Source organism: Macaca fascicularis, chromosome 10, assembly GCF_037993035.2.
Source record: "Macaca fascicularis isolate 582-1 chromosome 10, T2T-MFA8v1.1".
Classification (NCBI taxonomy): Eukaryota; Metazoa; Chordata; class Mammalia; order Primates; family Cercopithecidae; genus Macaca; species Macaca fascicularis.
The window spans coordinates 106,742,798-106,766,488 of NC_088384.1; the positions used below are offsets into that span (position 1 = coordinate 106,742,798).

At 48.6% G+C, this 23,691-nt stretch overlaps 1 protein-coding gene across 27 annotated transcripts in view; it reads right to left on the minus strand.

Moving 5' to 3' along the window:
* The window catches only part of RIPOR3 (RIPOR family member 3), a 104,172-nt gene that overhangs the window by 57,553 nt on the left and 22,928 nt on the right, over positions 1–23,691 (minus strand). For 14 of the 27 annotated variants that reach the window (XR_012419564.1, XR_012419559.1, XR_012419561.1 and 11 more), the window contains exon 2: positions 15,033–15,179. The exons of 6 other annotated variants lie outside the window; for them this stretch is intronic. Coding sequence is in view for 6 of the 21 variants with exons in the window: in XM_074005547.1 (XP_073861648.1) it covers positions 15,033–15,038 (6 nt within the window). In the remaining 15 variants the exon portion in view is untranslated. Of the gene's footprint in view, positions 1–67; positions 210–15,032; positions 15,180–23,691 lie in introns of all 27 variants that reach the window. 7 more of the 27 variants (XM_074005552.1, XM_074005548.1, XM_074005546.1 and 4 more) reach the window with 2 other exon arrangements.

The window sequence follows — 23,691 nt, forward strand, 5'->3', positions numbered from 1 at the left end:
CTATGTCCTGGGCCATGGTCACTCATAAGTAAAATTTTTTAATTAAAACTAAATTTTTACAAATTACCTGGGCATGGTGGTACGTGCTTGTAGTCCCAGCTACTTGGGAGGCTAAGGCAGCAGGATTTCTTGAGCCCAGGAGTTCAAGGTTGCAGTGAGCTAGGATCGTGCCACTGCACTCCAGCCTGGGCAACAGAGTGAGACCACATCTGTAAAAAAAATTTTAAAATAAACAAAAAATTTAAAAGTCCATTAGTTTGTCACTATATTGCCCAGGCTGGTTTGGAACTCCTGGCTTCATGTAATCCTCCCACTGCAGCCTCCCAAAGCGCTGGGATGACAGGCATGAGCCACTGCACCTGACCCCAACCAAAAATTCTTAAGGCACATTTTTGACACTAAAAACATAGTATTTTATAACGGCTAAAATAGATATATTAATTCTAGGCTTTTCTTGTGCACAGAAACAAATTACCACTTTAGTTGCTCAAGGAGAACATGCATACATGTTAAATGCATTAATTTGTTTAATATAAACATGTAATACTTTTTATGACCTGGATTGGTACATCTTTCTCTTCTTTTCTTCTTCTTTTTTTTTTTTTTTTTTTTGGCAAGATCTGGCCCTATCATCAGGCTGGAGTGCAGTGGTACAATCTTGGCTCATTGCTACCTCTGCCTCCTGAGCTCAAGCAATCCTCCCACCTCAGTCTCCTGAGTAGCTGGGACTACAGGCATGTGCCACCATGCCCAGCTAATTTCTGTTTTGGTTTTTTTGTTTGCTTTTTTTTTTCTTTCTTCTTTTTTTTTTTTTTTTTTTTTTTTTGTAGAGATGGGGTGTCACCATGTTGCCCAGACTACTGTCAAACTCCTGGGCTCAAGCGATCCTCAACCTCAACCTCCCTAAGTGTTGGGATTCCAGGTGTGAGCCATGGCACCCAGCCACCCAGCCCTTTTTTTTTTTTTTTTTTTTGAGACGAAGTTTCTCTCTTGTCACCCAGGCTGGAGCGCAGGGGCGCAATATCGGCTCATTGCAACCTCCACCTCCATGGTTCAAGCAATTCCCCTGCCTCAGCCTCCCGAGTAGCTAGGATTACAAGTACACGCCACCAAGCCCAGCTAATTTTTTTGTATTTTTAGTAGAGACAGGGTTTCACCATGTTGACCAGACTGGTCTCGAACTCCTGACCTCAGGCAATCTGTCTGCCTCAGCCTGCCAAAGTGCTGGGATTACGGCATGAGCCACCGCGCCCTGCCCCTATTTCTTATTATAAAGTAGTTTACAAAAAAAATTCCAGCAGCCAGCTCCAGAGAGGCCTTGCTCTGTGGTGTCTAAGGATGGAACCCAGGCAGGGACGGCCAAAAGCTCGCTGCCCACTGCCCAGGAAGGCAAGAGCACCGTTGTGTCCCGTTCTACCCCTCAAAAAAAAAACCACAGTCAGATCATATCATAGTCAGGACAAAGCCTGTTCGTAATCCATCCTGTGTCTGTGGATCCTCCACAGGCCTGTAAGGCAGCAGCGGGAGATGCGGCCTCTCCCACTCCACCCAACACGTAGCCAGGGCGAAGTGGGGCCAGGGGAAACGCTGACATTCCAAGGCATCTGAGTGGTAAGAGGTGAGCGGGTGAGGTGAATGGGGACTACGTTAGAAGGACTCTGTAGGTGGGTGAGATGCTAGGGCCATAGCCTAAGGGCACTGGGAACCCTGTAGGCATGGGCAGTTCAAGCCCATCCCTGCTCCCTCCAGCTGCTGTCCATCCCTGCCACACCTGACCATTTGCCCAACCTAGATCCTTCCTGTCTTGCATTTCCTCAAGCATCCAGAGCCCAGGACTGCTGAGTCAGCCCTCTGGAATGCCCGCAACTCCCCACAGGCCAGCCGGCCTTGGGACTCCCGCACAGCCATGTGAGCCAGTGGAGCCGGGTCTGTTTGCTAGTGGAGGCTGTTAACAGCACGGGAAGTGGTCAAGGGTTCAACAAGAGATGAGCCATCTGGTCCTCCAGAGGTAAACAATTTACAAGAGACACATCAAGCCGGCATGCTGTTCTAGTTTTTCTTTTGACAGTGAAATATGCAATTTCTTTTTCATCCTGGTGCCGATTGGAGAGGGAGACTGTCCCAGGCACTCTGACCCCAGCTGAAGTGCCTCCCTGGGGCAGGATCGTGTCTAGGTAGGGAGGCAGGAAAAGTCAGATTTTCTTTCACATCTTTGTTCCATTCCCAGGACTGAGCAACTTCATGTATTTATGTATTTATTTATAGACAGGGTCTCACTATGTCGCCCAGGCTGGAGTGCAGTGGTGCGGTCACAGCTCACTGCAACCTCAACTTCCTGGGCTCTAGTGATCCTCCTGCCTCAGCCTCCTGAGTAGCTGGGACCATAGGTGTGCACCACCATGCCAGAAGATTTTTGTATTTTTGGTTAGAGATAGGGTTTTGCTGCGATGTTGCCCAGTCTGGTCTCAAACTCCTGAGCTCAAGTGATTCACCCTCCTGGGCCTCCTGAAGTGCTGGAATTACAGGTGGGAGCCACCATGTCTGACCTGGGACTAAGTGAATCAGATGGTTAAACCTACATCCTGAGGACAGTGGATTTCCTCCCAAAGGAACAGACTTATTTTCTAGAACCCAAAGCCCTGAATTTCAAGAACCTTCAGCTTTAAATCCATTTCCTGTTGGAAGCAGACCCCTCCTGGTCTTCCCAGGTATTGCAACCCTGCTCTACTAGCCACTATAAATGCCCACACAAAAGGAAGACGGGCTCCATTCCTGATGCTCAGAGTGGAGTCAGTAGATTCTCAAGCATGTGAGATATGTATGTGGCCTAACAGCCTGAAATAAACAGCTTGTGCTGGGATTGTAATTCTAGAATTTCCAAAAGTGTTGCAAAACATTCCAGGCAGACACTAGAGTTTGTGTGCTACAAGTTGTTTATTAATTAATTTCTACTTTGCCAAACATTCTTACTTGGGTCTACTGGGAGATGATTTTGTTGGGAATGCATCTCCAATTTTGTAATGAAGATCACCAGGGAAAGAAGGCTTGCTTCACAGGGGCTCACATTACAGGAAATGTGGCTAGCATAGGTAGTTCCCATAAGGAAAAGGATAATACTAAGTTTTGAGCTCATGTGAAAAAGAAAAGGGGACCGGGTGCAGTGACTCACACCTGTAATCAACACTTTGGGAGGCTGAGGCAGGCAGATCACCTGAGGTCAGGAGTTTGAGACCAGCTTGGCCAACATGGCAAAACCCTGTCTCTACTAAAAATACAAAAATTAGCCGGGCATGGTGGTGGGTGCCTGTAATCCCAGCTACTTGGGAGGCTGAGGCAGGAGAATCACTTGAACTGGGGAGGCAGAGGTGAGATCACACCACTGTACTCCAGCCTGGGCGACAAGAGCAAAACTCCATCTCAAAAGGAAAAAAAGAAAAGTGACATCTAGGGACTAGGATTTTGGGACTCTTTACAGACATGCCAATAACCTGTGAGATACACAACCACACACTGACACAGAGGTGAGCAGAGGCCATGGAGTCAACACAAGTTCAAGTCTAGCCTTTGCCTCATTCTCACTATGTGATCTTGGACAAGTCACTTATCCTCTTTGAGCCTCCAGGTCCTCATCTATACATAGGAAGCCACTGCATTATCTTACAGTCACTTTCAATTGCGAGGACTTGCTCTTTTTCTCTTTATTAAAAGGAAAACACAAAATACAATGTATAGCTTATCTTACCACTTTGTGCTGCTAAGGTTAAAATCCAGGGTAGTGGCCGGGTACCGTGGCTCACACCTGTAATCCCAGCACTTTGGGAGGCTAAGGCGGGTGGATCACCTGAGGTCAGGAGTTTTAGACCAGTCTCACTAACATGGAGAAACCCCCATCTCTACTAAAAATATAAAAATTAGCTGGGCGTGGTGGTGGGCATCTGTAATCCCAGCTACTCTGGAGGCTGAGGCAGGAGAATTGCCTGAACCTGGAAGGCAGAGGTTACAGTGAGCTGAGATTATGCCACTGCACTCCAGCCTGGGTGACAATAGCAAAACTCCATCTCAATAAATAAATAAATAAATAAATAAATAAATAAATAAATAATTCAGAGTACTCTATGGTTTCCTGGGGCTGTTGTAAAAAAAAAATGCTACAAACTGGGTGGCTTAAAACAAGGGAAACTTATTGTCTTCGAGTTCTGGAGGTTAGAAGTCTAAATCAAGGTGTTGGCAGGGCCATGCTCCCTCTAAAGCAGCGGTCCCCAACCTTTTTGGCACCAGGGACAAGTTTTGTGGAAGACAATTTTTCCACCGACCAGGGTGGGGGTTGGGTGGGTGGTTTTGGGGTGATTCAAGTGCATTACACTCATTGTGCCCTTTATTTCTACTACTACATTGTAATATATAATTAAATAATTATACAACTCACATTCCCTAATGTGGAATCAGTGGGAGCCTAAGCTTGTTTTCCTGCAACTAGACGTTCCCATCTGGGGGTGATGGGAGACAGTGATAGATGATCAGGCATTAGATTCTCATAAGGAGCATGCAGCCAAGATCCCTCGCATGCATAGCTCATAACAGGGTTTGTGCTCCTTTGAGAATCGAATGCCTCCACTGATCTGACAGGAGGTAATGCAAGCGATGGGGAGTGGTTCTAAATACAGATGAAGCTTCGCTCACCTGCCTGCTGCTAACCTCCTGCTCTGTGGCCCAGTTCCTAAGAGGCCATGGACGAGTACAAGTCCATGGCCCAGGGGCTGGGGACTCCTGCTCTAAAGGATCTAGGAAAGAATCCTTCCTTGCCTCTTCTGAGCTCCCCGTGATGGCCACCAATCCTTGACATTTCTGGTCTTGTAACTGCATGATGCCAGTCTCTGCTTCTGTTGTCCCATGGTACTTCCCAGTGTCTCTGTCTTCACAGGTCTTCCCTCTTCTTATAAGGATATGATGTTATTGAATCAGGGGCAGGGCACGGTGGCTCATGCCTATAATCCCAGCACTTTGGGAGGCCGAGGTGGGCAAATCACCTGAGGTTAGGAGTTGGAGATGAGCCTGGCCAACATGGCAAAACCCCGTCTCTACTAAAAATACAAAAATTAGCCAGGTGTGGTGGTGGGTGCCTGTAATCCCAGCTACTCAGGAGGCTGAAGCAGGAGAATCGCTCGAACCCAGGAGGTAGAGGTTGCAGTGGGCTGAGATCATGCCACTGCACTCCAGCCTGGCTACAGAGCAAGCCGACTGAAAAAAAAAAAAAAATATATATATATATATATATATAGGCCCCCAGGAAGGATGCCTGGCACACTCAGAGGTGGGACAATGGTGACAGTCCTGACACTTTCCCCTCTGGAGAGCATGGACCCTTGGTCTTGGCCATACAGCCAAGCCTGGCCCAGCCTGCCTGTGCCCCCCACTCCCAGGGACTGGGCGCTTCCTGCCCAGGAGCTATCCTGATTCTGCAGCCCTTGGGCTTTATTGCTTTTCCTGCTTAATGAGGTGAGGTTGCTCGCCCACAGGCAATTCCTGTAAAAGCCATTTGGATGACCCAATGGGGTGAGTTTACAGGGAAGTGCTCCCCGAGGGCTAGGCTGGCTGGAAGCAGATACTTTGCCCCCTTCCAAAGATGGTAATGAGGTTTGAGGCTTCCAGTGGGGGCAGGGGATGCTCTGGGCGCCAAAAGCCCTGGCCTGGGGTCAAAAGATCTGGGCTCCAGGCCCAGCCAGGCTAGCTAGGCAGTCTCCTGTCTGAGCTGTACTCGCCCCATGGGTGAAATGGGGATACAGGCACATATGTTACAGCCTGCAGTCTGTGTGTAACAGAGAACCATAAGCCGGTGGGTGGGGGTTGGGGGTTATTTCTCATGGTTCTGGAGGCAAGGAGTTGGAGATCAGGATGACCGCATAGTCAGGTTCTGGTGAAGGCCCTCTTCCAGGTTGCAGACTATGGTCCTCTAATTTCATCCCCACTTGGAGGGAAGAGGCAAGAGAACACTCTGGAACCTCTGCTATAAGAGCACTAGTTGGCCGGGCATGGTGGCTCAAGCCTGTAATCCCAGCACTTTGGGAGGCCGAGACGGGCGGATCACGAGGTCAGGAGATCCAGACCATCCTGGCTGAGACGGTGAAACCCCGTCTCTACTAAAAAATACAAAAAATTAGCCGGGCGAGGTGGCAGGCGCCTGTAGTCCCAGCTACTCGGGAGGCTGAGGCAGGAGAATGGCATAAACCCGGGAGGCGGAGCTTGCGGTGAGCTGAGATCCGGCCACTGCACTCCAGCCTGGGTGACAGAGCGAGACTCCATCTCAAAAAAAAAAAAAAAAAAAAAAAAGCACTAACCCCATTAATTCCATTCACGAGGCCTCCACCTTCGAGATCTATTCACCTCCCAAAGGCCCCACCTCCTAATCACAGTACGTGGGGGTTTGGGTTCAACATAGGAATTTTTTTTTTTTTTTTTTTTTGAGATAGTGTCTCACACAGTGTTGCCAAGCTGCAGTGCAGTGGCACAATCTCTGCTCACTGCAACCTCTACATCCCGGGCTCAAACAATCCTCCCATCTCAGCCTCCTGAGTAGCTGGGACCACAGGCATGCACCACCACACCCGGCTAACTTTTTGTACTTTTAGTAGAGAAGAGATTTCACCAAGTTGCTCAGGTTGATCTTGAACTCATGGGCTTAAGCAATTTGCCCTCTTTGGCCTCCCAAAGTGTTGGGATTACAGGTGTGAGCCACCATGTCCAACCTCAACATATGAATTTCAGAATGACCCATTCAGTCCATCACAGCCTCCTGCAGGATTACAGATGTAGAATGAGTCTGTAATCCACAAAGTTCTAAGCAAAAGAAAAGAAGTACTAATATCACTATTGCTATTGCTATTGTTATTATTAGCACCCAAGACCTTCCCCAGTCCCTGTGAGTGGCATATTAAGATGATCCCAAAGACACTCTACTTCTCTAAGCCCATAATATTCACAGGTTCCACCCCTTTGATTGTGGGCAGAACCTGGGAATATTATGATCTGACTGCCATGGTTACCGTATATGACAAAAGGGGGATTAGCTTGGGTGGGCCGGACCTAATTAGAGAGCCCTCAAATAGGACTGGCTTTTTTTTTTTTTTTTTTTTTGAGACTGACTCTCGCTCTGTGGCCTAGACTGGAGTGCAGTGGCATGATCTCGGCTCACTGCAACCTCCGCCTCCCGGGTTCAGGCGATTCTCCTGCCTCAGCCTCCTATAATACTGGCTCTTACTGGCCAAGGAGGTCCAAAGTATGAGAGGGATTCAGCGTGAGAGAGATTTTCCATTGCAGGCTTTGGAGATGAAGGTGGCCACATGGTGGGGAATACGGGAGGCCTCTAGAAGCTGAAAGGAGCCCCCTAGTGACAGCTAGCAAGGAAATGGGGACCTCAGTCCTATGGCCCCACGGAACTGAATGACCTTGGAAGGGGATTTGTCCCCAGATCCTCCAGACAAGAACTCAACCTGACCAACATCTTGCATTTCAGCCTTGTGATGAGCAGACTCTGGACCAACACAGCTGTGAGCTCATACACGGATATTGTTTTAAGCTGCTAGGTCTGGGATCATTTGTTACACAGCCATAGAAAACCAATACACCCTCTGTCAAGGAAGCCTGAAAATGGAAGGCTCCTACTCAATCTACCCTCCCAGTATAGTCTAGTGGTTAGAGACAAAGGCTCTGGAGTCAGACGGAACGATGCTCAAATCTTGGCAATTCCATCCACTGGCTGTGGAACGCTGTCCACACTCCCTTGCTCACCTCTTATATCCTCGGTTTCCTCCTCTGTGAAAGAGCAGTGGAAATAAAATGCACGGAAATCATCAGAGCAGGGTATGTGTAGTAAGGACACATAGTAATAGCTCAAGAAACACTGTATATGTTAAATATTAGAAACCAGCTGAGAACTAACACCAATGCACCAGTGTTCTTCAATGAACTGCCCACACACCAAAGAAGATAGGGAGGAGCCCAGATCTGCTGCTCTGGGAGCTACAGGCCAATTAGGGAATCAGGAACCTGAACAGAAAATCACAACTTTGGGGAAAGTAGATGGTACATGCGTTATGTTCTTGCGGATATGGCGGGGCAAAGACAAAACCTTATGTCTTTGAACTCCCCCTTGGAGTCCGGCATAGGCCTGAGTGGAGCTCCCTCCTCAAGATTCCCTTTGCATTGGCTTCCCTGAGGAAGGATTTGTATTTAGAGTTCTGCTGTAGAACCTCTTTCTCTTGGTCTAAAATGAAGCCTGAGACCAAGGCCTTACACTGTTAAGGGAGGAGGTGACCCTGGGCCCAGGAAGAGGGTGGGTCCAGTCTCCCAGTTCTGTCCCTGGCATGTACTCTCCCCAGGCCTATCCCACTCCCAAATCCTCCCAGGTTCCAAACCCTGAGGCCCCACTGACTGTCCCTCAAGAAATCACCGAGGCTGGGCACGGTGGCTCACACCTATAATCCCAGCACTTTGGGAGGCTGGGGCAGGTGGATCACTTGAGGCCAGGAGTTCAAGACCAGCCTGGCCAACATGGTGAAACCCCATCCCTACTGAAAATACACAAATTAGCCAGGCATGGTGGCAGGCGCCTGTAATCCTAGCTACTCGGGAGACTGAGACAGGAGAATCGCTTGAGCCTGGGAGGTGGAGGTTGCAGTGAGCCAAGATTGCACCACAGCACTCCAGCCTGGGTGACAGAGAGAGATTCTGTCTAAAAAATAAAATAAAATAAAGAAAAGAAAAGGAAAGAAAAAAGAAATCGCCGAGCCCTCTCTATACCCATAAGCACAGCCTTGACCGAAGTCCTGACGACTGGGCATGCAGGTCAAATCCCCAGGGAGATACCACTACACACACACACACACACACACTAGGGTGGCCATCATCCAAAAGACAGACCACAGCAAGCGCTGGAGAGGATGTGGGGCAACTAAAACCCTGGTACACTGCTGGTGACAAGTAAGAGCACACAGCTGGTTTGGAAAACAGCTTGGCAGTTCCTCAAATGGTTAAGTATGAAATTAAGCAAATGGTTACATGTAAATACGACCCGGCAATTCCACTCCTAAGTATACATCCAAGAGCAATGTCAACATATGTCCACGCAAAACCTGTACACAGACATTCAGAGCATCGTTATTCATAGTAGCCAATAAGTAAAAACAGCTCAAATGTTTATGAGCTGATGAGTGGGTAAACAAAATGTGGGACAGTCATACAAAGGGACACGATAGGGCCATATAAAAGAGACCAAGCCCTGATGCAGGCTGCGAGACAGATGAACCCTGAAAACAGTACGCTAAGTGAAAGAGGCAGACACAGCAGGCCACGGAAGGTATGGCTCCGCTGACATCCAAGTCCAGAGCAGGCAAATCCAGACAGAAAGTGGATCAGTCATTGCCAGAAGTTGGGGGAGGGGAGAATGCGAGTCATTACTAATAGGTATGGGGTTTCTTTTTGGGGTAAAACTGCTAGTGGTGATGGTTGCACAGCTTTGTGAATATGCCAAAAAACAAAACCAAAACAAAAAAAAAACCCCACTAAATTCTATACATTTTTTTTTTTTTTTGAGACAGTCTCCCTCTATTACTCAGGCTGGAGTGCAGTGGCACGATCTTGGCTCACTGCAACCTCTGCCTCCTGGGTTCAAGCAATTTTCCTGCCTCAGCCTCCTGGGATTACAGGCATATGCCACCACACTTGGCTTTTTTTTTTTTTTTTTTTTTTTTTTGAGACGGGGTCTCCCTCTGTTGTCCAGGCTAGAGTGCAGTGATGCCATCTTGGCTCACTGAAACATCTGCCTCCCGGGTTTAAGCAATTCTCCCACCTCAGCCTCCCAAGTAGGTGGGACTACAGGCATGCACCACCACACTCGGCTACTTTTTGTATTTTTTTTGTAGAGACAGGGTTTTGCCATGTTGCCCAGACTGGTCTCAAACTCCTAGAGTCAAGCAATCCACCCGCCTGGGGTATTTCTCATTGGCATAATCAGCACTGAAAGATCATTGAAAAGGGACTTGCGTGATCCAGGGGTCACTGTTATTTAATGCGCTCCCCTCATCTCCTGCAGGTTGTGACTTCAATATACCCTCTCATGAAGCCTTTCCTGGCCCCTCATCTGTAAGTGTGACCACCGAGCCCCCTATCTCCCAATTCCCTTTTCCTGCTTTATTTTTCTCTTTAGCGTTTAATACCATCTGACATTCCATACATTACCTTGTCCTTGTCTGATGTCTGTCATCCCAACTAGAAGTGCTAGGAGGCAAGTACTAGGAAGCACAGTTTTTTCTCTTTTTAGATGAAATTTTGCTCTTGTCGCCCAGGCTGGGGTACAGTGGCGCGATCTCGGCTCACTGCAACCTCCATCTCCCGGGTTCAATTGATTCTCCTGCCTCAGCTTCCCAAGTAGCTGGGACTACAGGTGCCCGCCATCACGCCCGGCTAATTTTTGTATTTTTAGTAGAGACGGGGTTTCACTCTGTTGGCCAAGCTGGTCTCGAACTCCTGACCTCATGACCCACCCAGGAGGCAGGGTTTTTGTCTGCGTGGTTCACTACTAAGTCCTCAGCACTAGGAGGAGACGACCTAACATATAGGGGGCACTCAGCAAATTTCCATGAACGAATGAATGGAGGGATAGATGAATGAATGAATCTGTATCTCCAGTGGCTTTGTCCTCTCTTATATCAGCTTTGTTCCACATCTTACACTTAGGAGGTGATTCAATTAAACATTGCTTTGTTTTTGCATGTTTGGCAGTTTTTGTTTGTTTGTTTTGAGACAGCATCTCAATCTTTCCCCTAGGTTGGTATGCAATGGCGCCAGCACCACTCACTGCAGCCTCAACTTCCCAAACTCAGGTGATTCTCCCACCTCAACTCCCCGAGTAGCTGGGACTACAGGCATGCACCACCACACCAGCTACTTTTTGGATTTTTAGTAGAGATGGGGTTTCGCTGTGTTGCCAAGTCAGGTCTCAAAATCCTGGCCTCAAGCCATCCATTCGCCCAACTCGGCCCCCTAAAGTGCTGGGATTATGGGCATGAGCCACTGCACCCAGCCAACCATTGTAAATGAACCAATCAATGAATTTCTCCCTGGGTAGTGAAGCTCCCGCTTTTTGAGGTAACCCAGACTTTCCATTTGTATGTTTCCTGAGTCCCTGACTGTACATTCTTCCTGCATATTGTCTCCAGGACTAAGAGAATGGAGCCTTTTGCCAAGAAGAGGTTGAGTTCTCAGGCCTCCAGTTTAGATTAAATAGTGGTTTTACAGGGGAAAAAAAGTGAGAAACCCCCAGAAGTTGTGGGGAGCTGAGGGAGTGGGAAGAGGGTTCCCCAGGGACAAACTCCTCCTTGCCCCCCTGCCCAGTGCCCCAGGGCACACTGCCCAGTGGGTGAAAGCAGCCAGACACACGGGCTCATTGCAGTTAGCAAGCAAACCTAAGTGTATCAAGATGGGCCCGCTGACGCCAGCTGCTCTGAGTGGATCTGGAATGAATTGGGGGGTTGTTAAGATCGCCGACTTAAGCCTCTTCTCACAGGAAAAATATTTATTTCACTGAGCTCTGCTTTTTGGAAAGCTGCGCCTGTAACAGTCTGCATCGATCTAGCAGAGTTTTGGCTACTGCTGGGTTTTGTCTCCCTCCTGTCTCGGTTGGCGTGGGCTGTGTGTGTGTGTGTGTGTGTGTGTGTGTGTGTGTGTGTGTGTCCACAGCACACCCTCCCATTATTAAGTAATCAGCCAAAAGACTCAGCCAGGACACTCTGCTCTTCTTTAACCAGAAAAAAGATGAACACGAACTGAGTTCGTGGCATGAGGCACGAGACCTTCATGTTTTATCTTCAAAGATGCCTGCTTGAAAATAGCAATTCTTTCTTTCTTTCCCTTTTTATCTAGTAAATTGCTCCCTCTACCTCCTCCCAGTTTGGGAAAAAAATACAGACAACTATGAAGAAGAAAGTAAAAATCACTCCTATGGTTAGGTTAGGGTTGACTGCAGAATTGTTCTTTCCTTTTTGAGACGGAGTCTCACTGTTGCCCAGGCTGGAGTGCAGTAGTGTGATCTCGGCTCACTGCAACCTCTGCCTCCTGGGTTCAAGCGATTCTCCTGCCTCAGCCTCCTGAGCAGCTGGGACTATAGGCCCACATCACCATGCCCGGCTAATTTTTGTATTTTTAGTAGAGACAGGATTTCACCATGTTGGCCAGGCTGTCCCCTTCTTTCATACTCTTTGGAGTTGAAGGGCCTGGGTTTGAATCCTAGCTCTGCTATTTGCTGGCTGTGTAACCCTGAGACTCATGTTACCACTTGGAACCTCTGTTTCCTCATCTGTAAAATGGTGTAACAATAGTACCTACCTCTTTGATTGTTGGGAGGAGTAAACAAGAGAAAGTATATATAGAGCTTAGTGAAGGTTCAGCAATAGTAAATGCAAACAGTACCTATTTTATAGGAGAAATATATACAATATTTATCTCTTTTTCATAAAACAATATAGTATATACAGTTTCCTGTTTCATTGCCTCATTTTAGAGGCAGAGTCTTGCTGTGTTGCCCAGGCGGGCCTCAAACTCCTGTCTATGTTCAAATGATCCTCCTGCCTCAGCCTCCTGAGTAGCTGGGATTACAGGCATCCGCCACCACACCCGGCTAATTTTTGTACTTTTAGTAGAGACGCGGTTTCACCACATTGGTCAGGCTGGTCTCAAACTCCTGACCTCGTGATCCACCCACCTTGGCCTTCCAAAGTGCTGGGATTACAAGGTGTGAGCCACCGCGCCCAGTCAACTCATAAGCATTTCTTTTTTTTTGAGACGGAATCTCGCTCTGTTGCCCAGGCTGGAGTGCAGTAGCGTGATCTCAGCTCACTGCAAGCTCCGCCTCCCGGGTTCACACCATTCTCCTGCCTCAGCCCCCCAAGTAGCTGGGACTACAGGCGTCCACCAGCAAACCTGGTTAATTTTTTCTATTTTTTAGTAGAGACGGGGTTTCACCATGTTAGCCAGGATGGTCTCGATCTCCTGACCTCGTGTGATCCGCCCGCCTTGGCCTCTCAAAGTGCTGGGATTACAGGCATGAGCCACTGTGCCCAGCCAAGCATTTCTAATGACTGCAAAATAGTCCATACATTAGTTTTTAAACCGTTTCCTATGGATGGAAATAGAGGTTGCTTCCACAATATTATAAAGATTGCTGTGATAAACATCTCTAGACCCAAATCTTGGTCTATGTTTGAGGCTCTGTCTTTGGGATGAATTCTCAGAAGTTAAATGATTGATCAAATAGTATGATCACTTCCAAGAGCCTTGATATACCATATTTAGCACTGCAAGTTGCTTTCTAGAAAGATTAGCTACAGATGTGTATGAGAGAACCCTATGGCCAAGCGAGGTGGCTCATACCTATAGTCCCAACACTTTGGGAGGCCAAGGTTGGAGGATCGCTTGAGCCCAGGAGTTCAAGACCAGCCCTGGCAACATAGTGAGACCCCATCTCTCCACACACACAAAGAAAGAGGCCAGGCGTGGTGGTTCACGCCTATAATCCCAGCACTTTAGGAGGCCTGGGCAGGCGGATCACTTGAGGTCAGGAGTTCGAGACTAGCCTGGCCAACATGGCAAAACCTCATCTCTACTAAAAATACAAAAATTAGCCAGGCATGGTGGCACATGCCTGTAATCCCAGCTACTCGGGAGGCTGAGGCAGGAGAATTGCTTGAACCCAGGAGGTGGTGGTTGCAGTGAGCCGAGATCACACTGCTGCACTCTAGCCTGGGCAACAGAGTGAGACTCTATCTCAAAAAAAAAAAAAGAGAGAGAGAGAGAGACCCATCTTACCACATCCCAGCTGCATTGAGGATTATTACCTTTTAGTTATTGTTAATTTGACAGGCAAAAATGACATCTCATTCTTAAATCTGCACTTTAAAAATTTCACCCAGTATACTGGTTTTATTGGCTACAATGTGTTAAGCGTTTACTATATGCCAAACATAGGGTAAATATCTTTTTCATTTTTTAGAGAGAGACAGGGTCTTACCTGTTACCCAGGCTGGAGTGCAGTGGTGCGATCATACTTCATTACAACCTTGAACTCTTGGGCTCAAGGGATCCTTCTGCATCAGCCTCCCTTTTAAGTAGCTAGGACTACAGGTGCACCACCATGCCTGGCGAATTTTTTTTTTTGTAGTAACAGGGCCTCAGTTTGTTGCCCAGGCTGGTCTCAAACTCCTGGGCTCAAGTGATCCTCCTACCTCGGCCTCCCAAAGTACTGGGATTATAGGTGTAAGACACCACACCCAGCCTCCATAAAATGTCTTAATCAAACTTCTGTGTATATACCCAAAAGAAGCAAAAGCAGGGACTCTAACAAATATTTGTACATCTATATTCACAGCCATATTATCCATCATAGCCAAAAGGTGCAAGAGACCCAAATGTCCACTGACAAATGAATAGATAAACAAAATGTGGTGTGTATATAGGCAAGGAGATATTATTCAGCCTTAAAAAGGAAGAAAATTTTGACCCATGTGACAACATGGATGAACCATGAAGACATTATGCTAAGACAACGTGCCCATTACACAAGGACAAGTATTGTACGATTCCTTTTATATGAGGTTCCTAGAGTACTCAAATTCAGAGACAGAAATCAGAATGGTTGAACTGGGAGAGGTGGCTCACACCTGTAATCCCAGCACTTTGAGAGACCAAGCTGGGAGGATCACTTGAGCCCAGGAGTTCAAGACCAGCCTGGACAACAGAGTGAGATCCTATCTCTACAAAATAAAATTTTTTTAAATTAGCCAGGTGTGGTGGCACATGCCTACTACTCAGGAGGCTGAGGTGGGAGGATTGATTAGACTCAGGAGATCAACGTTACAGTGGGCTGTAACTGCCCCACTGCACTGCAGCCTGGGAAACAGAGCAAGATTCTGTCTCAAGAAGAAAAAAAAAAAAAATTCTAATCAATCTTTGCAATGTGCTATTTTATAAGATGTTATTATTACCTCCATCCTTCTTTAAAAGATGATGAAACTAAGGCTCAGAGAGGTGAAACACGTTTCTAGAGGCACACAGCTTCTAAATGGTGAAGATAGGTTTAGATGCCAGGTCTTACTCTCCAAGGCTACGTTATCCTGCAAATTCTGGTGGACCTGGGAGGTAAAGGGGAAATACAATCAAGCTCAAGGTGGCAGATGGAGTTAGCAAGTACACAGTGCCAAACGGAACTGCTGGCCCTGAGAGCTCAGAGTTCAGTTCTAAATTTATTCTCTCTGACCTTATTGTGGGTTCTAAATTTGGCCAAACAAGTTCTTCCAGACCGATTAGTGACGTGGATACATTGTTTTGAAGATAAAACCCTTTTCCTGGTATGAAATTTAAAAAATAATAATACAGCGTTTGCTTGCAGCAGCCATCCTGCCGCTGGTTAACAGCCATCTGAAAATGATTCTGGGTTTTCCACCTCATGGTGGACACGTGTACTTGTTGGCTGATTTCTTGGGGACAGTGATTAAAACCATTTCCTGAACCGAAGTCTGAATTTCTCCTCCTGAATGAACCAGAAACAAAACATCAGGAAATACCCAGGCATAAAAATTCTAACCAGGGCCGGGTGTGGTGGCTCACGACTGTAATCCCAGCACTTTGGGAGGCTGACGGGGGTGGATCACCTGAGGTCAGGAGCTCAGGACCAGCCTGGCTAACATGGCAAAACCCCGTCTCTACTAAAAATACAAAAATTAGCCGGACATGGTGGCAGGCACCTGTAATCCCAGCTACTCGGGAGGCTGAGGCAGGAGAATCGCTTGAACCTGGGAGGCGGATGGGAGCAGAGGTTGCAGTGAGCCGAGATTGCACCATTGCATTCCAGCCTAGGTGACAAGAGCAAAACTCTGTCTCAAAAAAAAAAAAAAAAAAAAATTCTAACCAGAACCAAACTTAAAATTCTCCCAAAATTACAAATTAAGACCAAAATAGGCCTCTTTGGGTGGTTTCCAGGCCAGGGAGGAGTTACGGGGTCCTTAGAGACTCACCAGCTGAGTCCTGACTTCTCTGGGGAGGTATTGGGGTGACTGACCTATTTGTGACCCCTTCTCAGACACCCTGTCTCTAAGGAGGTGGAGGAGGCATGTGACCCACATGGTCTGGCCACTGATGACTGAGCAAGCTACGGACACCGGACCCGGGAGAGACCATTCACTCACTGGCCACAAACATGACTTCAGACGCATGCCCTAAAAGGATGAGCCTGGGTACTGGATTCCCTCCCTCAGAAATGTGGATCAAGAGACACAGGATGTTCCTGCTGGTTCAGCTACTTGAGTTAAAAGGTCATGGATACCTGGATGTGGGGTGGTCATTCTGGGAGTACATCCATATAGAAAGAGGAGCGGGTGCTGTGGGATTCTGGATCCCAGTGATAGAGCTAAGTGGCTGGATCAAGCTTCACCTGAAACCCACTCTACTTGTCTTAGTCTGTTTTGTGTTGCTATAAAAGAATACCTGTGACTGGGTAATGCATAAAGAAAAGAGGCTTATTTCATTTTATAATTCTGCAGGCTGAGACATTTAAAGGGATGGCCCTGACTTCTGGCAAGGGCTTACACGTTGCATCACCACATTCAGGAAAAGGGAAAACAGAAGGGAGACTGCAAAACAGGGGAAAACCTGAAGGTCATCATGGCTTTATAATAACCCACTCTCACAGCAATGGGTTAGATGGAGAACCAATTCAGTCTCACGAGAATGACAGCAAGAACTCACTCACCAGCGAGAGGGTGGCACTTCCAAGCCATTCATGAGGAATTCACCTCCATAGCCCAAACACCTCCCACTAGGCCCTAACTCCCATCACTGCCACACTGGGGATCAAATTGCAACATGAGTTTTGCTGGAGACAGACAACCCCTATCCAAATCACAGCACTACCCCTGAACTTTCTGTTACATGAACCAACAAATCTTCCTTTAAATTAGTGTCATTGGGTTTTCTGGGATTTAACTTTTTTTTTTTTTTTTTGAGATAGGGTCTTGCTCTGTCACCCAGGCTGGAGTGCAGTGGCACAAACACAGCTCACTGTAGCCTCGACCTCCTGGGCTCAAGGGATCCTCCCACCTCAGCACCCCCCACTTATGCCCTCCAAGTGGCTGGAACTACAGGAAGCACCACACCTGGCTAATTTAAAAAACAAAATTTTGTAGAGGCCGGCTGCCGTGTCTCATGCCTGTAATTCCAGCACTTTGGGAGGCCGAGGTGAGTGGATCACTTGAGGTCAGGAGTACGAGACCAACCTGACCAACATGGTGAAAACCCGTCTCTACTGAAAATACAAAAATTAGCCAGGCGTGGTGGTGCATGCATATAATCCCAGCTATTTGGGAGGCTGAGGCAGGAGAATCGCTTGAACGCGGGAGGCAGAGGTTGCAGTGAGCAAAAATCATGCCACTGCACTCCAGCCTGGGCAACAGAACGAGACCGTCTAAAAAAAAAAAAAAATTGTAGGTTTGTAGGGACACAGTCTCACTATGTTGCCCAGGCCAGTCTTCAACTCCTGGGCTCAAGCAATCCTCCTGTCTTTACCTCCCAAAGTGCTGGGATTACAGGCATGTACCACTGCACCCAGCCTAACATATTTTTAATAACCAAGAGAAACATCTCCATAGCCTCGTGACCCATCCTTTTTAAACCTGAAATTGGTAGAGTAGGTTTCTGATTCATAGAACCCAAACAAACATTCCTCCCTAAAGCAGGCAGAGGCTCTTTGGGAGAGTTTACATTCAAAACAGTGTCCCTGTAAGTCCCAAGTGACAAGTTCCCCTTTCCTGGGCTGAAGCATTCTGAGGAGAGGCAAAGAGGCTAAGGCTTAGCTGCAGGAACACTCTGTCCCCACGACAACCCCCCTTCTCAGCCTTGGAACTGCTGTTATCAGAGTTGTGATGTCTCTTGAAGGTTCCGGACAAAGGGTGAAGCAGGGACTCCTGAGTCTAAAGGGCAGGTCGGGGCCTGGGAGAGAAGGGGAAGCTGGCCTGGGGCGGAGATGTTTTCCATTTCCCCTGGGCTCCCGCATGGGACAGCTGCTGTTCATAGCCAGTTCAGCCGACCATGGGAGGAATCACATCCACTCGACAGGCAGGCAGTGACGACGCTGGGATCTGAACATGGGGCTGAGGGGCTCCAGGCGTGGCACCTGTCCCACTACACTGCGGGGAAGCTCTGACTGCTGCAGCCTCCGTTGTGGCCACATCTGCCCTCTAATTTCCCTTCCAGCTGGTTCCGCAATCAGCAGCCGCTTCAGACATCCCTGGAGGCTCCAAGGAGCTGACTCCTGATGAGGAAAAGGATCAGCCACAGACTCACTCTTCCTCCAGCCACTTCCAGACCCATGGGAGGCGTGGGTGTGTCCCAGACTACCTGGGAGTATCTGCTTTTGTCTTCATCCAGGGCAGGACCCTCTAAAGAAGGAGCCCTCAGAGAAGGGGAAAGCCAAAAGGAATTAAAAGTAAATTTCCAGCCGGGCGCGGTGGCTCACACCTGTAATCCCAGCACTTTGGGAGGCCCAGGCGGGCAGATCAGGAGGTCAGGAGATGCAGACCATCCTGGCTAACATGGTGAAACCCCGTCTCTACTAAAAATACAAAAAAATTAGCTGGGCATGAGCCTGTATTCCCAGCTACTCGGGAGGCTGAGGCAGGAGAATGGTGTGAACCCGGGAGGCGGACCTTGCAGCGAGCCGAGATTGCGCCACTGTATTCCAGCCTGGGCAACAGAGTGAGACTCCATCTCAAAAAAAAAAAAAAAGTAAAAAAAAAAAGTAAATTTCCAAATGGAAATAAATAAGCAGTCATAATTGGTCATATTGGTGAAATTGGGCACTAAGGGCCAGGCAATGGGCTGTGGGATAATGTCCCTTGAGAGGAAGGTGCTGAGGTCCAGGAGGTTCAGGCAGGTGACATGACTCACCCAGAGCCACTGGCTGGAGAGTGGCAGGGCTAGGTTGGAGCCCAGGTGGTGGACTTCACAGGTGCAGCCGTGACCGCTGTCATCCCTCCCCTGGGGAGTTGTTGCAGACAGCAAGACACAGTGCTCTAAGCTATTTCTCCATCTGGTGTGCCCGGATGCCTCTGCCCACCCAGGACCCTCCTCTCAGGTGGCCCGCCACTGCCCTTCCATCACAGTTCATACCTTCTCTCTGGACCCACAGGGGTATCCACTGGACCAGGACCCCAGGGAGGATCCCAGTCCTGATCCCACCACTCTCTGGCCATGGTGACAAGGGGCAAGTCAATTCTTTCCGAGCCTCAGCTTTCTCACGTGTACAATGGGAGTTTGTGCTAGACAAGAAGTTTTCAGGCCGGACACAGTGGCTCACGCCTGTAATCCCAACACTTTGGGAGGCCGAGGCGGGCGGATCACTTGAGGTCAGGAGTTCGAGACCAGCCTGGCCAACATGGTGAAACCTCGTCTCTACCAAAAATATAAAAATTACCCAGGTGTCATAGCGCATGCCTGTAGTCCCAGTTACTCTGCAGACTGAGGCCAGGAGAATCACTTGAACCGGGGAGGTGGAGGTTGCAGTGGTCCAAGATCTCACCACTGTACTCCAGCCCGGGTGACAGAGAGAGACTATCTCAAAAAAAAAAAAAAAAAAAAAAGTTTTCAAACTGCTGACTGTACCTGTTTGTAGGCCCTGAGCTCAACTGAGTGAGTCACACAGGTATTCACTGACGTGATTCTGTCTCCGAGGCCACATTTTCTCCAGTGCACCTCTGTCCTTCAGCAAGTGACCTGAGGCTGGGACTCCCGCATGCTGCCTCCCATCACCTTACCCAGACCTACTGCTCGCTACAACGTGCTTAATGATTGTCAGGTGACTCACATACCCTGTTCTGTTCTGCTTCACAGTGTCTGCCAGCCCGTGGAGTATGGCACAGTGGCTAAGAGCCAGGGTCAGGCAGTGCGACTCCACCTCTCCAAGTCCCCAGTGCAGCATCTGATCAGAGGGAATAACTCCACCTGCCTCCCAGGGCTATTCTGTGAATACTAATCAGCATAACGCATGTGAAGGTCTTGGCGTGGTGAGCACATGACCCCAAGGTCAGCTCCCTACAATGATGAAGTTCATATCACAAGAGGCCCCTAGAGGTCAGGACAGCCTTTCAGTGCCTTCCTATGGCAAACAAGCGGCTGGCTCTCTGCCACCTGTTTTCTCCCCTTCATTGGGCAAAGCTGAGCTGGCAGAATCATGGCCACCTCAGGATTTACTCTCCACTTTCTGGCTTCCCTAGACTGCTGCCAGCCGTTTGTCCCACCGTCCAAGACAAAACCCTGATCCCCATCCCCAAAGGAAAACACCTCGCCTCTCTCACCATTTGAGTGGCCGCCAACTCGAGCACATTATTAGATTTAATTGTATCTAATGCTTGAATACCTAATATATGACTTATTACTTTCTCTCGCTCTCTCTTTTTTTTTTTTTTTTTTTTTTTTTTTTTTTTTTTTTTTTGAGACAGAGTTTCATTCTTATTCCCCAGGCTGGAGTGCAATGGCGTGGTCTCGGCTCACTGCAAACTCCGCCTCTCGGGTTCAAGTGATTCTCCTGCCTCAGCCTCCTGACTTGCTGGGATTACAGGCGCCCGCCACTACACCCGGCTAATTTCTGTATTTTTAGTAGAGACGGGGTTTCACCATGTTGGTCAGGCTGGTCTCGAATTCCTGACTTCATGTGATCCACCTGCCTCGGCCTCCCAAAGTGCTGGGACTACAGGCGTGAGCCACCGCACCTGGTCCCAATATATTACTTTCAAGGACAAAAACTGCAATCACTTTTGCACCAACCTAATATTTAAGGTAGGACACCGTGAAGCCCAGTGAGATCTCTGTGGGGGACAGTGTGGCTGCTAGGCTGTGAGCCCTCCCGCCTGTCTGTGTGCCACCCCTGAGAGCTGGGTCGGCAGTCGCGCTGTTGGCTTTGCTCTGACCTCAAGTCTGTTTCTTCTCCATGTGCACGTGGAGCTGCTGCCTGGAGTGGAAATCTCCACTGAGGGACAGACCTGCTTTCAAGGCTCACACCAGGCAGGATCCCACAGGAAAGGGGGCTGGCTGAGTCAGGAGGGTTGTGTGCCTGAGTTCCCTGTGACACTGGGCAGATCACTCAACGCTCAGAGTGCGCTTTTCCATCTCCATCTGCTTGGAGCAGGAATTATGAAGAGTTTTGGCTCAGGTTCCAACGCCAAGGTGGGAGATACTGGTTGCTTTGGGTATAGTGTTGAGATAGAGTCTGAGGCTGTGTTTGGGCTCACTAGGAAAGGGTGCTGTGTCTACTATGAAGTGAAAAAGAGGGGGTAAAGAAGAAACCCGGCCGGGCATGGTGGCTTAAGCCTGTAATCCCAACACTTTGGGAGGCCGGGGCAGGAGGATCACCTGAGGTTAGGAGTTTGAGACCAGCCTGGCCAACATGGCAAAAACCTGCCTCTACTAAAAATACAAAAATTAGCCAGGCATGGTGGCGCATGCCTGTAATCCCAGCTACTTGGGAGGCTGAGGCAGGAGAATCACTTGAACCTGGGAGGCAGAGGTTGCAGTGAGCCGAGATCATGCCACTGTACTCCAGCCTGGACAACAGAGGGAGACCCTGTCTCAAAAAACAAAACAAAACAAACAAACAAAACCCATGGTACTGGCTGGGTGCAGTGGCTCACACCTGTAATCCCAGCCCTTTGGGAGGCCGAGGCAGGAGGATCACTTGAGCCCTAGAGTTGAAGACCAGCTTGAGCAACATGGCAAAACCCCGACTCTACTAAAAATACAAAAAAAAAAAAAGCTGGTTGTGGTGATGTGTGATTGTGGTCCCAGCTACTCAGGAGGCTGAGGCAAGAAGATTGCTGGAGCCTAGGCCTGCCTGGCTGACTTGGCTCTACCTTGGCTCAGAGACCCCTTTTCTTTTTTCTTTTTTTTTTCTGAGACAGAGTCTTGCCCTGTTGCCCAGGCTATAGACAAACGGCATGATCTCAGTGCTCTGCAACCTCCGCCTCCTGGGTTCAAACAATTCTCCTGCCTTAGCCTCCTGAGTAGCTGGGATGGCAGGTGCGCACCACCACACGGGGCTAATTTTTTGTATCTTTAATAGAGATGGGGTTTCCTCATGTTGGCCAGGCTGGTCTCTAACTCCTGACCTTGCGATCCACCCGCCTCGGCCTCCCAAAGTGCTGGGACTACAGGCGTGAGCCTCCACGACTGCCGGGCGGGTTTCTTATGGTGAATGATCCCACAGCACGTTCAGTGCACATAGTTACATGGAGTAGAACACAGACAGTCACCTCCACATTCTTCTGGCCACCATGACTGGTTCAGCCGAGGAACCTCCTCCAAGCCAGGTGAAGGAAAATCAGCCCTAAAGCCCCCATCTCCACACACCTCACTGTATCCGGCTATACCTAAAGCCAAACTGAATCCCAGACGTCTAAATTTTATGAGCCAGTAAATTCCCGTCTTGGCTTAAGCTGGTATAAATCAGGGTCTTGTCCCTTGTAATGCTGAGTCCCAAGGCCCAGATTCTGGGCCTTTCGTTTTTCCATTCAGGCCCCAGAATGGATACCAAGGAAGGGTTTATTAACATGACAGTGAATATCTAGGGCCTTATACACATTTTTCTTCAATTCAGCTAAGATAAGAGGCCTGTAATACAGAGAAAGGACACCCTCTTTTCTTTCTCTTTCCCTTTCCCTTTTCTTTTCTTGACAGAATCTTGCTCTGTCGCCCAGACTGGAGTGCAGTGGCGCAATCTCGGCTCACTGCAAGCTCTGCCTCCCAGGTTCATGCCATCCTTCTGCCTCACCCTCCCGAGTAGCTGGGATTACAGGCGCCCGCCACCACACCCAGCTAATTTTTGTATTTTTAGTAGAGACGGGGTTTTGCCTGTTGGCCAGGCTGGTCTCGAACTCCTGACCACAGGTGACCCACCTGCCTCGACTTCTGAAAGTGCTGGGATTACAGGCATGAGCCACTGCACCCAGCCAGGACACTCATTTCCTTGTTTTTTTGTTTGTTTGCTTGCTTTTTGTTTTTGTTTTTGTTTTAAGACAGTGTCTCACTCTTGCCCAGGCTGGAGTGCAGTGGTGCCATCTCAGCTCACTGCAACCTCTGCTGGGTTCAAGCGATTCTCCCTCCTCAGCGTCCCAAGTAGCTGGGACTACAGGCACGTGCCACCACGCCTGGCTAATTTTTGTATTTTTTGTAGCAATGGGTTTTTGCCATGTTGGCCAGGCTGGTCTCGAACTCCTGGCCTCAAGTGATCCACCCGCCTCAGCCTCCCAAAGTGCTGGGATTACAGGCATGAGTCACCACACCCAGCCTTGGACACCCATTTCTTCGAACGTAGGAAGAAACATCTTAGGAGCGTGATCCCTCCTGGGGAGCTATCTTACGGTCTTATGTGATAAGGTGACCTCTCCTTTGGGTGAGTGGAGGCGAGGTATCTGGAGTGTTCTTCTATCCCTCCTAACCTCCCCTCCAAACAAAGCTTTCCTGAAAGCCTTGTCCTTAGTTTCCTGGACTCTGAACCTAGCTTGGCTAAATTTTCTTTTAAAGCATCAGCATAAATCATGAATACCTTGGGAAGGGAACATTAACCATCAGCCGGCAAAGTTAAAATTCCCCTCCAGCCCA